This window comes from Erpetoichthys calabaricus, chromosome 2, assembly GCF_900747795.2.
Source record: "Erpetoichthys calabaricus chromosome 2, fErpCal1.3, whole genome shotgun sequence".
Classification (NCBI taxonomy): Eukaryota; Metazoa; Chordata; class Cladistia; order Polypteriformes; family Polypteridae; genus Erpetoichthys; species Erpetoichthys calabaricus.
The window spans coordinates 66315695-66332595 of record NC_041395.2 but is presented as its reverse complement, the minus strand read 5'-3'; the positions used below and the strand labels follow the sequence as shown (position 1 = coordinate 66332595).

The 16901-nt window shown below is 37.7% G+C and overlaps 1 protein-coding gene and 1 long non-coding RNA gene across 2 annotated transcripts in view; one reads left to right on the top strand and one right to left on the bottom strand.

Annotated features, from left to right (window-relative positions):
- The window catches only part of LOC127526710 (uncharacterized), a 42054-nt gene extending 38027 nt beyond the window's left edge, over positions 1–4027 (top strand). The window contains exon 2 of the long non-coding RNA XR_007934142.1: positions 3881–4027. This is a non-coding gene — a long non-coding RNA (uncharacterized LOC127526710). The remainder of the gene's footprint in view (positions 1–3880) is intronic.
- elp4 (elongator acetyltransferase complex subunit 4) overlaps positions 1–16692 on the bottom strand; it is a 367688-nt gene extending 350996 nt beyond the window's left edge. Inside the window, exons 1-2 of the mRNA XM_028793869.2 lie at positions 16469–16692; positions 12842–12877 (exon numbers count right to left, since the gene is read on the bottom strand). Of these exons, the coding sequence (XP_028649702.1) occupies positions 12842–12877; positions 16469–16652 (220 nt within the window). The 5' untranslated portion in view covers positions 16653–16692. The remainder of the gene's footprint in view (positions 1–12841; positions 12878–16468) is intronic.
- Between the last annotated feature and the right edge of the window lie 209 nt (positions 16693–16901).

Here is a 16901-nt window from a genome sequence, read left to right as displayed (position 1 = left end):
TTATTAAATGCTTACTACTGAGCAAATAATAGACCTAATGGTCTGAAAACAGGGCTAATCTAACTGAAATTCCCTACTAAATCCTGAAGGATAACTCAATATAATAATCAGTAAACAATAATTTTGCAATTAACTATCCACACATGGCTAAGCAATACCATCTTTTACATGCACTTCTGGAGTTCATTATTACCTATTATACAGGCTGTTAAAACTCTAAAGAGGATACTTTCCAAACGCCAAAACAGTTTATTGCCAGAGGAATGAGGAAGTAAAGAGCTACAATTTTTTACACATTGATTTAACTGTAGTAATAAAAAGAATATAACAAAAGACTGTTTTGAACTCATAAGATCTTTGAACACATGTTTGCTTTAAAACGTGATTTTTTAAAATTCATAAGTGTTCCTATGAATAAAAAAGTTTTTATTTAAGCAGTGAAAGTCTCACTAAGTGTCCATGAAAAAATGCAAGCAGCACATAGCTAGAAACAAAATTTCTTCCTTTAAAGTAAAGTGACAACGTTCTTATTTAAGCAGTGAAAGTCTCACTAAGTGTCCATGAAAAAATGCATACAGCACATAGCTAGAAACAAAATTTCTTCCTTTACACTAAAGTGACGTGTTCAAAAATTTCCCCTGAATTCAGATAAAACAAAAGTGATTATGTCTCGCATCATAAATTTTGGTTAATTTATTTTTATTTTGTAAATTATACCACCATTTCTTGCTAGTATAAAATATTAGAAAGGTAACTTAAGAAAACACTGATTACCCCTAATATGAAAAGATTATAAAAGAATTAGGATGATAAACTAAACTCCTGATAACAAGGAAACACAAAAATACATCATAGTCTTAACATTTCAAAAACAACTGCTTTAAAAAAAAAAAAAAAAATGTGTGAGTGGACATTTCTTGTGGGGAGGGCTTCTGTTCACTTTCTCTGATGTAGAACCCTCATCCTCATCTGATTTCACCTCTATTATAGCACGTCTTTAATTGAAAACAGCAGTATCAGATTGGGCACAGTGCAAACGTGACTAAGAGAATAAAAGTGAATAATAAAACAAAACCCTAAATTTACACCAGCTGTTACAGACTCATATAGATCAAATGTATGTTGTTATTCTATAATAGTAATAATAATAGCCGCTCACTACTTAAAACAGTTAATGCGTAAAGGCCTTGGGATCAAACCCTCAACTACTCGACTTGGAGAAATTCGTTTTTACCTCTGCACCAGCCAGGCAGACATTTGTGCCATACCCTATCCCAATTTCTTTTACTTTGGTTAAATTCTAGAAAAAAGAGCACTTGTTTTGTTATATGTGTGCCTTTTGTGAAACTGTTTATTTGATATTTGGACTTCAGTCTTCACACATTATGCACTTCACATCAGCATTTTGCCAATTATTAGTACAACATGAAAAAAATTTCTGTTTTAGTTATGTGTTCAACATTACTTGACTCATATTTCCTGTCATTCAACATTTACACAGATCATTGCACACATGGAACACACATGAAATGTATGTGTTCCAAATAACAATATATTATTTACCCGATACAATTCAAGACACCTCACACCCAGATAAATAGACTTGAGCTGGGAGAACTTTGTGTACAACTAAAGCCGAGTCTGTGGGGGGGTGGGAAAGCAGGCTGCCGGTGCTGATCGACACATTTGCAAAACAAAAGACACTGATGAGGAGGTGTGAGGAAATTTATGTGGCCCAGGATTATGAGTTTTTTCATAGGCTTCAGGGATTCTTTTGTTAAGCAAGACATGACATAAAATTAATATATAATATCCAACCAAATGAGTCAGTGTTAACTAAACTTGACAGGTCCCAAGCACAAAGTCCTGAAAATTTCCAAAAATATATGCCACCAAGAGGGGGAAAATACCAAAAGTAACATAGGCAAAAACACAGACACTTTATAAATAAAACAATTTATTATTCAAAAAGCTCAGAACAAAAAATACACTCCGTGGAGCACAAAAAGCAAAAAGTAGCTGCCTGAGAACGCAGGCAATCCAAGCGAACGTGGCCCAAATGAAAAATCTGCAAACAAGTCAAAAAACACAACTCTGATCAAAAAATCCAGAATCAAATACCAAAATACACAAGCATCATTCATCAATTACCACTTGCGTTTGAATTAACCACAAAGGACTATGGGTTGCCCCTGTTTGTATAAGGCTGAGGGTAGTTTCTTACAGCAAAGTGCAGGTGTCCCAGCCTCACGGGGAACTACCTACAAAACACAGTATAAGATGCCTAAACATAAGGGGCCTCATGTATAAACAGTGCTTAACACTAGAATTACCAGAGCCTACAAAAAAACTCGTAGATCCGTCCCACCTTAAATCGCGTCTTAAATCCGTTTGCACCTCTCTGCCAGAGTCTTTTGTCATCTAAATGTGCTGATAAACACAAGCTACTAGCAGCCAGCTATTCTATCCCCCCACCGACTTAGAACGAACTTCTCCTAGCTCATGCCTTGCCTTGATTTGATTATCTGGGATTGAAGTGGAGTTTTAGAGTGGAAATAATATAGCGTTATTTCGAATACACGCATTTCATGTGTGTTCCATTTCTATAGTAGTCTGTGCAAACACATTTTTAAAACAGAAACGTTTTTCATATTCTAATAGTAAATGACAAAATGTAGGCATAAACTATACAGTAATCCCTCGCTATATCGCGCTTCGCCTTTCGCGGCTTCACTCCATCGCGGATTTTATATGTAAGCATATTTAAATATATATCGCGGATTTTTCGCTGCTTCGCGGGTTTCTGCGGACAATGGGTCTTTTAATTTCTGGTACATGCTTCCTCAGTTGGTTTGCCCAGTTGATTTCATACAAGGGACGCTATTGGCAGATGGCTGAGAAGCTAGATTGCTTACTTTTCTCTCTCTCTTGCGCTGACTTTCTGTGATCCTGACTTATGGGGATTGAGCAGGGGGGCTGTTCGCACACCTAGACGATACAGACGCTCGTCTAAAAATGCTGAAAGATTATCTTCACATTGCTATCTTTTGTGCAGCATGTCGGTGCTTCGCATACTTAAAAGCTCGAAGGGCACGTATTGATTTTTGCTTGAAAAACAAACTCTGTCTCTCTGTCTCTCTATCTCTCTCTTTGTCTGCTCCTGACGGAGGGGGTGTGAGCTGCCGCCTTCAACAGCTTTGTGCCACGGTGCTTCACATACTTAAAAGCCAAACATTTTGTTTGCTTTTCTCTATCTCTGTGACATGATCTGCTCCTGACACACACTCCTTTGAAGAGGAAGATATGTTTGCATTCTTTTAATTGTGAGACAGAACTGTCATCTCTGTCTTGTCATGGAGCACAGTTTAAACTTTTGAAAAAGAGACAAATGTTTGTTTGCAGTGTTTGAATAACGTTCCTGTCTCTCTACAACCTCCTGTGTTTCTGCGCAAATCTGTGACCCAAGCATGACAATATAAATATACTTCGCGGATTTTCTTATTTCGCGGGTGGCTCTGGAACGCAACCCCCGCGATGGAGGAGGGATTACTGTATAACGTATGAAGCCTGAAGTCCATATATCAAAGAAACACTTTCACAAAAGGTACAAATAAGAGAACACATGCGCTTTTATTCAAAAACATAACTGCACAAAAAAAAAAAGCCGTGTTAGCATGCCACATTGACACTCTTACTACAACCGCCGCGGTGGCGTAATGGTATCAGTTCCTGACTGGGAATCAGAGGGTGGCGAGTTCGATCCCGCATGGCTCCACTTCGAGAAGTAAACTGCTCTTATTCTTACAATTTTAGAATAACAACATAAATTTGATTTCAGTCTGTAACAGCCGGTGTAACTTATGATACTGGTAAAGGTTAGCTTTTTTTTTTTTTTTTTTTAATTCACTTTTCATTCTCGCAGTCGCATTCAGAATCAATCCATACAACCCCATCTGACACAGCTGTTTTCACATAAAGACGCGCTATAGCTCTGCAGTGTACCACGATGCATACTACCACCCCCACCTCCCCCAAAAGGGTTCTGACACACAATCGCTGGCGAAGCTGCCTTCTTCGTATCTCACCGTCACTTGATTTTCTTTTTATTCAGTGTTATTGAGTGTTCCTTCCAGTCCCCACATTTTGCTGTAGGCTGTTTCTTTTGTACTCCAGGACATGCAGAGGAGAGAATGATTTCACATTATTTATGCTGTTTTCACATAAAGACGCGCTATAGCTCTGCAGTATACTCGTGACTGCATTCTCGTACCAATGCACTTTTTCCATCGTCTTTTCCTGTAAGAAGCAATGTACACACTTCTCTCTATGCTGTGGTTTCTATTACACACCTGAAAGAGACAATATATGTGAAAACTTCATCGCACTAATGCAATATTATTTGAAAACGAACAGCGTCAGATCAGGTGTGAATTTATGCTGGAAGTGGAAATTCTCTGATGTGGAATGTGGGCGTGGGTGTGAGTGGTGGACATAACTGGGAATTACTGTGAATGTGCATGGTGTTTTGAGATACTGAATAGAGCTGCAAATTACAGGGAACTCTCAGATGTGGCGGAATAAAAAGCTGACACATAAACTTGAATGAATCACTTCTGTATGGTTATGGGCGTGGGTGTGAGTGGTGGACATAACTGGGAATTACTTTGATGTTGCGTGGTGTTTTGAGATAATGAATGGAGCTGCAAATTGCAAGGAATTCTCAGATGTGGCGAGATAAAACCTGACACACAAACATAGGTGAATCAGTTGTGCTTGATTATTATTTTGAGCAAACAGACACCGCAATGGCCACAGCTCTGTCACTAAAGAGGAGGTTGTCCCCTTCGGAGGCTTTGGCTCTGCTGCAAGAAATGGACGATTGCGACTCAGACGGTGGCGAGGAACTTATTTTCGATATCGAGGAAGACGATGAGACAGACACAGAGGAGAGCCCAGATGAGGATTCTATATCAGACAAAGAGAACAGAAGCCCTCCCCGCAAGAAACGTCCAGTCCAACATAAGAACAGCACAGCTGCACCAGGCATAAAGGCAAAAGATGGCACCATTTGGATACAGCAAGAAGTTGGGCGTCGTCCTGCCAGTCGATCTGTCACACATATGTCCTTCAGCGAAGCAGCCGGACCTACAGAGCTCGCCAAGGTATCGTGCTAAGTCCTGATTTCAATAATGTTTTTTGATGGTCTGTATATGAAAAACATTTTTATGTTACTTATATAAAAGATGCATCGAATGTTGTTTACGTATTTACCTTTATTTATTTACTTATCTTCCTACAGCGTAAAGTAACCAGTCGACTGCAGAGCTTCTTGTGTTTGATCGACATAGGTATGTTGTTGACAATCAGAGATTGCACAGTCCACGAAGGTCACAGAGCAGACCCCAGCTGGAGCCTCTCCCTCTCTGAACTGATGGCATTTATCTCCATTCTTTTGACAAGAGCAGCGATGACTACAGTTGGTGCTGTGGCTGATGCCTGGTCAGAACTATTTGTTGTACCGGCAATCAAAGATACGATGCCCCGGCACCGATATCAGACTATCATGTGGCATTTGCGCTTTGACAACAAAGACACCCGTGCAGCTGCGATTTCGGACATCTGGCAACGTTTTGTTGAGAACTGTGTTCTGAGTTACAACCCAGGACAGCATATTACAGTTGATGAGCAACTGTTTCCAACCAAGGTCCGTTGTCCTTTCTTACAGTACATTGCGTGCAAGCCTGACAAATTTGGCATCAAGTTTTGGATTGCGGCAGATTTGGAGACAAAGTACATGTGCAATGCCACTCCTTATTTAGGAAAAGATCCCAGTCGTCCCACGGGAGAAAGACTTTCCGAGTCTGTGGTCATAAAGCTTATGGAGCCATTTCTGGACAAAGGCAGAACCGTAACAACAGACAACTTCTTCACGTCACTTTCGCTGGATAATAGACTGCTGCACCGCAATACAACTCTGCTTGGCACCATGAATAAAGTGCGACGGGAACTTCCACCTGCAGCTAAAGTCAGTTCAGTACACGAACAATTCTCCACGCTGGTGTTTAGATCTCCCAGTGCCATGCTGACAGTGTATGTGCCCAAAAAGAAGAAGTCTGTCTGCATTCTCAGCACAATGCACCATGATGTGGAGATTGGGCAAGATAAAAAAAAAAACCAAACACGGTCACAGACTACAACCACATGAAGGTATGCTAATGAAAAAAATATTAGTGTGACGAAGTATTCTGGTGCTATTCTGGTGATAAAATGATTTCTTCAAAATGTCACATATATTTGTCTTTCTTTTTTCCCCAGTGTGGTGTTGACATCATGGACCAGAAGGCGCGTGCTTATTCAGTGCGAACAGGAACACGCAGGTGGCCGGTTGCTGTGTTCTACAACATCCTTGATCTAGCAGCGATGAACGCACACGTACTGTATAAGGCATGCACGGGGTCCACTGAGAAAAGAAGAGTGTTCATGGCTCACCTTGCAGAGGAACTTCGTCGTCGCTTCTTACAGGAAAAGGCGATAGAAAAAGAAAAGATGATACAGCATCAACAAACTTCCGTTCTAAGACCTCAGCTTCCCCCAGGGAAGAAAGTACAGTGTCAGGTGCTCATTCACTGTAATAGGAACCATAGCACAGAGAGGTGTGTACACTGCAACAAGTACACATGTCGTAAATGTAGGAATGGCGGACCTTGGGTGTGTGGGAACTGTTAATATTTGAATGTGATGATTTTATATAGCACGGATCGGAAATCAGCAGTTCTTAGCATTGCACCACGCAAGCTGTCGTATCAACCACCAACTGTAACTTGCTTTCTTTATTCTTTGGTTATAGTCTTGAATAAAAGTGCACTTTTATTTATGTGAAAACAGCTGTGTCAGATGGGGTTGTATGGATTGATTCTGAATGCGACTGTGAGAATGAAAAGTGAATTAAAAAAAAAAAAAAAAAAAAAGCTAACCTTTACCAGTATCATAAGTTACACCGGCTGTTACAGACTGAAATCAAATTTATGTTGTTATTTAAGAATAAGAGCAGTTCACTTCTCGAAGTGGAGCCATGCGGGATCGAACTCGCCACCCTCTGATTCCCAGTCAGGAACTGATACCATTACGCCACCACGGCGGTTGTAGTAAGAGTGTCAATGTGGCATGCTAACGCTGCTTTTTTTTTTTGTGCAGTTATATTTTTGAATAAAAGCGCACGTGTTCTCTTATTTGTACCTTTTGTGAAAGTGTTTCTTTGATATATGGACTTCAGGCTTCATACGTTATATAGTTTATGCCTACATTTTGTCATTTACTATTAGAATATGAAAAACATTTCTGTTTTAAAAATGTGTTTGCACAGACTACTATAGAAACGGAACACACATGAAATGCGTGTATTCGAAATAACGCTATATTATTTCCACTCTAAAACTCCACTTCAATCCCAGATAATCAAATCAAGGCAAGGCATGAGCTAGGAGAAGTTTGTTCTAAGTCGGTGGGGGGATGGAATAGCTGGCTGCTAGTAGCTTGTGTTTATCAGCACATTTAGATGACAAAAGACTCTGGCGGAGAGGTGCAAACGGATTTAAGACGCGATTTAAGGTGGGACGGATCTACGAGTTTTTTCGTAGGCTCTGGTAATTCTAGTGTTAAGGGCTATTTATATTGATTTGTATGTTCAAAGAGGCGTAATTCTGGGAGGAGTTGGGGAGTGGCAGCAGGTGCATGCATGTGCGTTACTGTTCACACTGACCGGGATTTATGTAGCTTTTGTCCATACTCCATGTTTTAGTGTGAATTCTATGCACAGCGTTATGCATAAGGCCAAAGGAAACTACCATAATCACCAATGCTACAAAGGAACCAAAAACAAACAAGTAAGGCATAAAAACGGCATATAAACCCAAACCAGAGGAAAACCCTGCCTGGTATAGGAAAGTTTCTTTCTTTAATTAAGATGTCAATTTCTGTGATAGTTTTGGCAGCCAACATGGGATGGTCCAATTTGCAAAAATCGAACCTGTAACAGGAGGGAAAAAAACGTATTCTTTTGAGGATAAGGTGTTGGGATCGACCCCAAGCTGTTACAATAGGAGTGTTTTGTGTCTTGAGTTAGGGTTAGTTTTAATGTAGTTACATTAGGAATTGGAGATTGTGGTTCAATTAGTTTGCTAGCGATTTTCGAATAGGTCACCCAAAGGAAGAGAGTAAAGGCAGACTTCCTCCTGCCAGATGACTAACTTAAAGAGATTTAATCAAACTTGTCCTGGTAGAGAAAAACTTTCTTTAATTAACAGGTCGATTTCTACCACAGTGGAAGACTAAGGAAAAGCCATAGCCATGTGAAAAATGTACAGAGAACATGTGAGAGATTAGATTCAACACTCAAAATTGTGTTATAATGCCATCCATAAACAGAAACATAAAATTGAAATACTGAAATACCAATAACTAGGGCTGGGCAGTATACCGGTTCATACCAAAAAACATTTTTTATTTTTGTTAAGATATGAATTTTTCTTATACCGCAATACCGGTTTAAATAGCCTAAACAAAGTTCGGAACGTAGCGCAGCAGGATAATGTTTAAGGGGGACCTTTTTCACTGCTGCACTGCTAAACATGCATGCAACGGAGCACATGCATTAGTGGAGATATTGAACGGTGAAAATGGACATAGAACATTCTGAAACTGAAGCTGTAGCAGACGATAGAGTTGAACATGATGACACATAAGAACTTTTGCTGAAAAAAGGAGCCATGTCTGTTATATGGAGATACTTTGGTTTTAAAAGGTTGGATGTGGACCATTATGTTCAAATATGTGAATACTGTTTCTATACTACTGGATAATACTGCAAGCCAAGTTGTACTTGTTTTATTTTTTTTTCAATACTGTGTAATATACCTGGGTACTGTGTAATAGTGGAACGACATATTGAATTTATTCTCGACATTTCCACTTTAATCTCGACGTTTATGACGAGAATAAAGTCGACATGTTGACTTTATTCTCAACATTTCTACTTTATTCTCACCATTTATGTCGAGATTAAAGTCAACATGTTGACTTTATTCTCATAATTTGCCATTAAAGTAGAACATTGTAAACTAAACTTCATCTTAAAATGAATATTTAATTTACTAGATTTTCTCAAACCCCATCATAAGTTATGTATCACATTAAATGCTTTGTGTTAAGTGTTCCCCGAGCCATGCTAATCGCTACGTGCTTCTTAATCTGACTTCCTCTTGCACTAAAAGGTGGCACAGGCAGTGATCACCACACAAAATACATTACTTTCATGATATTCCTGCTCCCTAAACATTTAGAATGCTAAAATAAATACTTGATATCATTTTCATGATGAAATGCATTAAAGCATGTATTAATCATGTGGGGGTACGGTGGTGTGGAGGGTGCACCGCTGCGTCCCAGCAAGGGGTTCCTGGGTGTTCCCTGCCTTGAATTTGTATGTTTTTCTGGTGGGTTTACTCGGCATGCTTCAGTTTTTTTCAAAGACATGTAGGATATGGGGTTTTGTTATGCTATATTGACCTTGCTAGTGTATGTATTGCTTGTGTTCACCCTGCGATGTGCTGGAGCCCTGTTCAGGATTTGTTCTTGCCTCGCACACAATGCTTGCTGGGATGGGTGCAACCCCGAATGGATGGCATAATTAAACATGTATAACGAAGATTTTTTTAAAGTTCTGAACACTCCATGGTCTAAGTTTATAACTAGCTTTAATTTCACAATCGTGTGGTGATTGGTTATGTGGAGAAAGAAAAAGGAAGGATAGGAACTGGGGGTTTGTTACATCAGACAGAGACAGCACGCATGCAATAAAGAAAGCCCGCTCAGAACATCATCCATTGAATTCTGTGTTTATGTCTCTGACCACCAGATCACAAACCCAATATTTACACAATATTTAAGTTAAACCTGTGCCATACTCATTCATACATCCAGTTTTTTGGAGCCTCATCACACCTGCCATAAACTTCTCTACACTGAACGTACACCTGGGGACCCCTTACTGCGAGGGAGCAGCACTACCGTGCATGTTTAATACCCGCTTTAATGCATTTCATCATGAAAATTTATCTAAGCATTCTACATTTTCAGAGAGCAGGAATATCATGAAATGAATGTATTCTATGCGGCGATTGCTGCCAGCGCCTCCTCTTAGTGCAGAGGAAGTCAGTTTAAGAAGCACGTAACAATTAACAACTGGTTCGGGAAACACTTAACACAAAGCATTTAATGTGCTACATTAACTTATGACAGGGTTTGAGAAAATCTAGTAAATTAAACATTGATTTTAGGATGAAGTTTAGTTTACAACATTCTACTTTAATGACAAAATATACTATGAGAATAAAGTGGAAATGTCGAGAATACAGTCAACATGTCGACTTTATTGTCGACATATAGTTTTTTTTTTTTTTCTTCACTGTGTCCGTATTTTTTCTTCTTCACCATGGCCCTAATATGCTTCCGTAGGGCTATACCACAAACAGCATTATAAATGCCAGTTGTAGTTTTATTATTTACATATATAGCTTAGCTTGATGCAAGGTCCATATTAATGAAGTTTGCCTTAATGATGGTTCAGATGATAAAGATGTCATCACCAAGTTGCACTTGCTTTATTTTATTTTAATTTGGTGAATACTGTAATGCACCTGGGCTTGAAGTCTTGGAAGTAATAGTATTACTACTGGAAGTTGCACTATTATTTCTTTTATTGTTATTATTTATTAGTTTAAATATTATGCAGTTTAATGATGGTAAAGTTGTTTAAAAAGTCACTTTAACGTGTCAGTGGACAGAGATTGTTAACATTAACAAAGTGTAGTTGGTTTACAAAAAATATTTACTACTTATTCCTTTTCTAAGACATGTTCAGAGCAATACAACTTTTGACAAGCACCTCTGGATATTTTACTAAGTCTAAATGCCTCTTTGGATGGCTGAAAATATGTTGTCAAAATTTTAGTTTAAGTTGTTTGCAAACTTTGTTCAGTAAAAAGGTTTTATATTTTGACTGCATCTGTCATGCAATGTGATTCCTTCTCTTCATTAGTGCCACCCCCTTGAAAACTATCACTTTATGGGGCCATGGAAACCTGTATTAATACTTGTGTGCACATTAAAATGTTTTTTTGTACAATGTACAATTATCATGACAGTGGAATAGGTTACGGTATTCTTAGCCAGTAATTGCAGTGGAAAATATAGTTAACATCCACTCATGCATGGGAAAAAAATACCGTCCAATATTGTGAAACCGGTATCATTTTGAAAAATATCGTGATATAGAATTTTGTTCATACCGCCCAGCACTACCAATAACATCCTTTACTTCACATATACTTGTAAAATAATGCAGTCATTTGGATTGCTCTTGACTTTGTTCAATCATCAATTTATATAATTGAGAGCCACTAGAGTAGTTCAGAGTCATATGGGGTCTATCATAACAGTATCAGATTCAGAGCAGGAATCAGTCTTGAACAGGGCACCAATACATACTCTAGGACTAAAGCAGAAAGGTGATTCAATGCACTATGTATGTCTTTTGGGAGTATAAGTAAAACCAAAGCACCTGATGAAAAACCTACTTGTCTGTGGGAAACATGTTCAAAATCCACAGGCACCATATCTGTGGGCTCAAAATGGAAACTAAAACTCCACTGTGCCACCATACCATGCAAGAAAGTATTCAACAAAAACCAATGATAAAATAGTGTATACATTTTGCTAATTTAGAGTAAATAAAATAAACTTTATTGTACTTTGTATAAAATACTTTATTTCAGTGTTATCCCATTGCATTAGTACAACAAACTAGTTATTTAAAAAATATTTAAAGCCTAGTGTGTTATTCAAATGTAATGTGCACAAGAAACTACTCTGGCTAGAAGAACCTTCAAGATGGAAAGTTACAAAAAAAAGCGTTTTACCTCATTAGTTGGTTCAGGCTAATTTTATTATTCAAGAAATGAACTAAACGTAACATTACGATATTCTGAATATCCTGTCCCTTTAATCTGAAAAATGCAGAACACAGCTTTTCCACTAAGACCAACTACTGTTACCCACTCAAAATAGGGTTCCACCCTGCATGAGGTCTACATTACAACATCTAAATAACACCTGAATCCACCATTACATGATTTAATTAACCAGCATAATGTGAACACGAAAAAATGTATTTAATTCACCAAAGAAACTCATTTGGGGACTAGTGGAAGTAATGGCAGTGTAAGGAAATACTTAAGAGGTCTAATGGTTTGTAAACTATGACGGGTCATACTAAGGGAGAGTCTTGGTGTGACACACCTGACTACTACTCCAAGCTGGAATTAACACTGAGAATAAAATCTTCATGTATTATGACCTAATGATACCAGAGAAAAATAATTGACTAGAGCAAACATAGAACTTGAAAAAATTCTGTAATCACTGCATTCACTTTCATTTGATTGTCAGCTCTCAAAAGCTAAATGACTGGTCATTTTCTTGATGAACCTTTGCACGAAGAAGGCATGTTTCACACTGATAAACATAAATAATCACAATATGAGTCACTTCTTTTCAGTTTACTGCAATACATATGCTGAGAAAAAAATTATTTTTCAAGGACAAACCTTTGTATAATCACAGAAATAATGCACCAAAATCCTGTTTTTGGCATTACTTAGATGTCAGGCTGTAAAAAAAAAAAATAAGAGAAGAAGCCAACCTAAAATGATGCATGATCAAACGGTTCTTTAACATAAAGAGTAAATATAACATTTGAGATAATAAAACAAATTAAACTACTTACCAATAAGCAGCAGTGTACCAACAGCCAGTCCACCACCTAATGTTAAGGAGAAAGAAAATATAATACCTAAACTTTCTTATACACAGTATAATGTAATCTTAAAAAGATAACTTTTTGAATTCCAGCTCTAAAGCAGTAACCCAAGTGTTAATTTGAATGTGAAAAGCTGTAAACCATTTACAGACATTTCAAATTATGCCTAATAAGAAAAATAAGTTATGTTTAATTTGAATATCAGAAGATGATTTTTTTAAATAAAAGCTTTGAACCTTTACTGGTCTCACTGAACTCTGAATTACTAATATTATTATTATTACACTAAAACATCTATATTTAAAAATACATAGAAAAAAAGTGTTTTCCATAAACAGCCTAGAACTTTTTCTGTATAATTCTACAAGCAAATAAGCAGTGACATGTGCAAAGTTGATTTTATTTCAAATGACAAATCTTTCTAATGTAGTCTAAGAAGTAACCAATTAGCCTTGGACTCGCATATGAGGCTCCATATTTATACATTGCATGTTAGATGTACTTTTTTGGTAAATGAATGTGCAATCGCTACGGTATAATGGGACAATGTTAGTATGTTAGCTGCATAATAATCATCCAAAATATAGCTCTGTCACCACTTTAGTGATTTAAGTTAGAAAAACTGTTCTACATATAATACAAATTCAAAACTGTGAAAACAGGGGTCCATAAAAAAATATATTTTGGTCTGTAGAAACCAATTAATAGTATTATTAAAAACACAAAGGATATTAAATACAAAAGAAAACATAAAGAGAGAGTGGTTGGGATCATGCACTGATAGCATGCTGTCACACCCACCACACAACAAACCACCTGGATTGGGACCCGAGTGCAACAGTGACACCTCAGCACCACACTGGAACATTGTGAGAGGCTTTTTTACGGTGATGGGAGTGCCAATCCTGCCACCAACCCCCAAATTTTTTCTGTAATTTGGAGGACCTGCTTGCAGGGCTGGTTGCAGATTAACGTCATACCCAGGACAAAACAATTGTAGGTTTAGGGCATTGCTCAAGGGCCCAACGGAGTAGAGTCACTTCTGGTGTTTACAGGATTCGAACTAGAAACCTTCAGATTGCCAGCACAGATCCCTAACCTCACAGCCAAGAACTAATTGTAATTTCTAACAAAATGATTTATGCATTTTTTAACAGGAAATTAATCATTCATTTGAAATACTTTATTAAAGTCAATAAAACAGAGCTATATAATTTACTTTTAAAAATCAGCCACTGTTAAGGAGAAAGGATCTTTAAAAAAAATCAACTGGCAAAAAAAGTGTGTCATTACTGAAAGACAATGCTTGAAAAAGAAACAACGAAAACAGTTTTTGCACTTCCACTAAAAAGGAGGGTATAAAGAAAGAAGTAATAGTAGTAGGTGATTTAATGTGGAAAAAAATTTTAGAGCTGATCAAGCCATCTTGGTGGTGGTAAACTTTTAAGATGTCAAAGCTGGCATGGCTCGACATGATTGGAGGTGTACTTTAAGATGTATATACACATCATACAAATTAATCATCCAGGGATAAAGAGTATAAGAGATAAGCAGAGAAGGTTATACATGGAGCTCTGGTTTCCTCCCACAGTCCAAAGACATTCAGGTTAGGTGCATTAGCGATTCTAAATTGTCCCTAGTGTGTGCTTGGTGTGTGGGTGTATGGGAGCGCCCTGCCCGGGGTTTGTTTCCTGCCTTGCGCCCTGTGTTGGCTGGGATTGGCTCCAGCAGACCCTCGTTACCCTTTAGTTAGGATATAGCGGGTTGGATAACGGATGGATGGGTTATACATGGAATGAAGTCTTCACTTGAGTCCATCAGGGATTTGTATTTAGGCCATTACTTTTTCTAATTTGTATTAATGATGTAGATTTTGAATTTGTAAACGCACAGACAACAAAAAAATTTGAAACAATCAGATAGCAGCTGCAAAAATTCAAAAAGACCTTGTCGATATTCAAATCTGGGTAAATATTTGAAATAAAAGTTTAATGCAGTCAACCGCAAAGTGCTACATGTAGGTGAAAGAAAACTTTAAGTTCAAATACAAGACAGCTAATGCTGGCTTACTTTACAGGAAGAAGAATCTAAAAAGGGCTTGGGAATTTACATTGATACCACATTTCAATAGACTAGGTAATGTAAAGAGCCAGCTGAAAAGGAAAATAAAATGTACGGTATATTGTAAAAACAATTAACAGAAATCAAGGGATGTTATGCCAAACTGTATAATGCGATAGTGACACCACATCTGGAGGATAGTGCGTAGGTTTAGTCACAGACAGCCTACACCGCATCCAAGTACGTGGGGAGACTTCAGTACACGGTTACTGACATTTAACCTTTTTTGGTACTCGTGTTATAGCCCCGCCACAAGCAAGAGAAAAACTTGATTGTTTTTTACATAATTTATTTACAAAACAAAAACAAGGATAGGTAAAATTTGATTTTTAATTACTTCTGTCGATAGGTTTCTAATTTTGTTAAGGTATAACACCGTTGAGCTTACAGGAATTCGAGCAATGGAGAAGCGCTATCTGGGTTGAGTGGCGGGGTTATAATACTGAGTACCCTTCTTTATACTTAGCAGAGAAGGATGCCTGGAGATCTAATCCAGGTCTGCAAAACTCTCAGATTTATTAATGATGCTGAAGTATCAGAATTCTTTCAGTTACAGTACTGTAAATAGTGAATAAGGCAATCGGGAATACTGGTGGAAATAACTGGAAATGCATTTAAAAGTGATTTTGGAAGCATTCTACAGACAAAGGTTTGTGGGTATCTTCAAGAAACCACAAAGTTATGTAGCTGAAGCAGAAATTTTCAGAACTCGTAAAAAGTACCTGAATGACATATTGCAACAACTTAAGTTACTAACAACGCTACCGACTTTGACAAACTGAAGGGTTTTCTCTTGTTTGTTAAACTTATTATGCCAACTTTGAGTGTCCAGTCAACTAGCCTGTATTTCTTTTAGTTGTGAAAAGAAAATTAATCCGTTTCACAATTAATATATACAATTTCAATGACAGGCACGCATGTTTCTAAACAGTTATCTATTTATGTAAAAAGAGTACACTGAACAGAAATCAATGTTATATCAACAACTACAAGTAAGTGATACACTATTTAAATTAGAGATGTCCAATTCTGGTCCAGAAGTGCATCAGCGGGAGACGGGATTCATTTCATAAAGTGTGGCATGAAGCAGAATGCCAAATTAAATCTCCTGCTCGTTAACAACCACGTTAATTTCTTTGTAAACTTACTATAGCGAAACGGAACAGAAACAGGTTGTTTTAACGGGTTAACCTACTTTGCTGGATAAATTCAGGTTAGTGGCTCATACAGCAATATCCCAAAATGTTACTCGCCTTGTCAGTATTCAAACAATAAATGTGTAGTTTGGATGTAATGCGTAAGTTACAAAATGAGACGTATGAGATATGTCAGTCTGTAACAAATAAAGAACAAAGCCAACGAAACCGGCGTTTTATTAGCATTAACGGAAAAGTAATTCACAGAAAATCCACAAGAAATGTCGAATAAAGGCTTCATGCAATAAATATTGTTTGCTGCAAACCTGCAACTAACCTATCACATAATCGAGAGATGTGGTTCCAGTGGACACGAGAAGCTGTCCATTTTGAAAAGAAGGTCTGGTCCCCGGGATGGAGAGGAGTTTGCTCCTAGATTTTTTCTGAAAACTTGTTGTGTTCATTTCCACATTCAAACGAGCATTACTTATCCCTGTCATGCTCTGTACGGGGATCGCCATGTTCGTTGAAACTGTTTACAGTTTGTGAAGCATTGGGCCAATCAGAACAGGAAGTGAAGAAAATCTAGCCAATTGAGTCTTTGCTTGTTGGACGTTTAGTCTCACGTGGTATTTGTTGTGACTGTAGCGGTCAAATTTGGCTTATGTTTCTGTCAATTACCTGTACAATATTTAAATTATTCCTTACACGCTGTTAATGTTCACATAAGAGGAGCAGGTGAGTTTTTGTTTAGTATGTAAACCTATGTT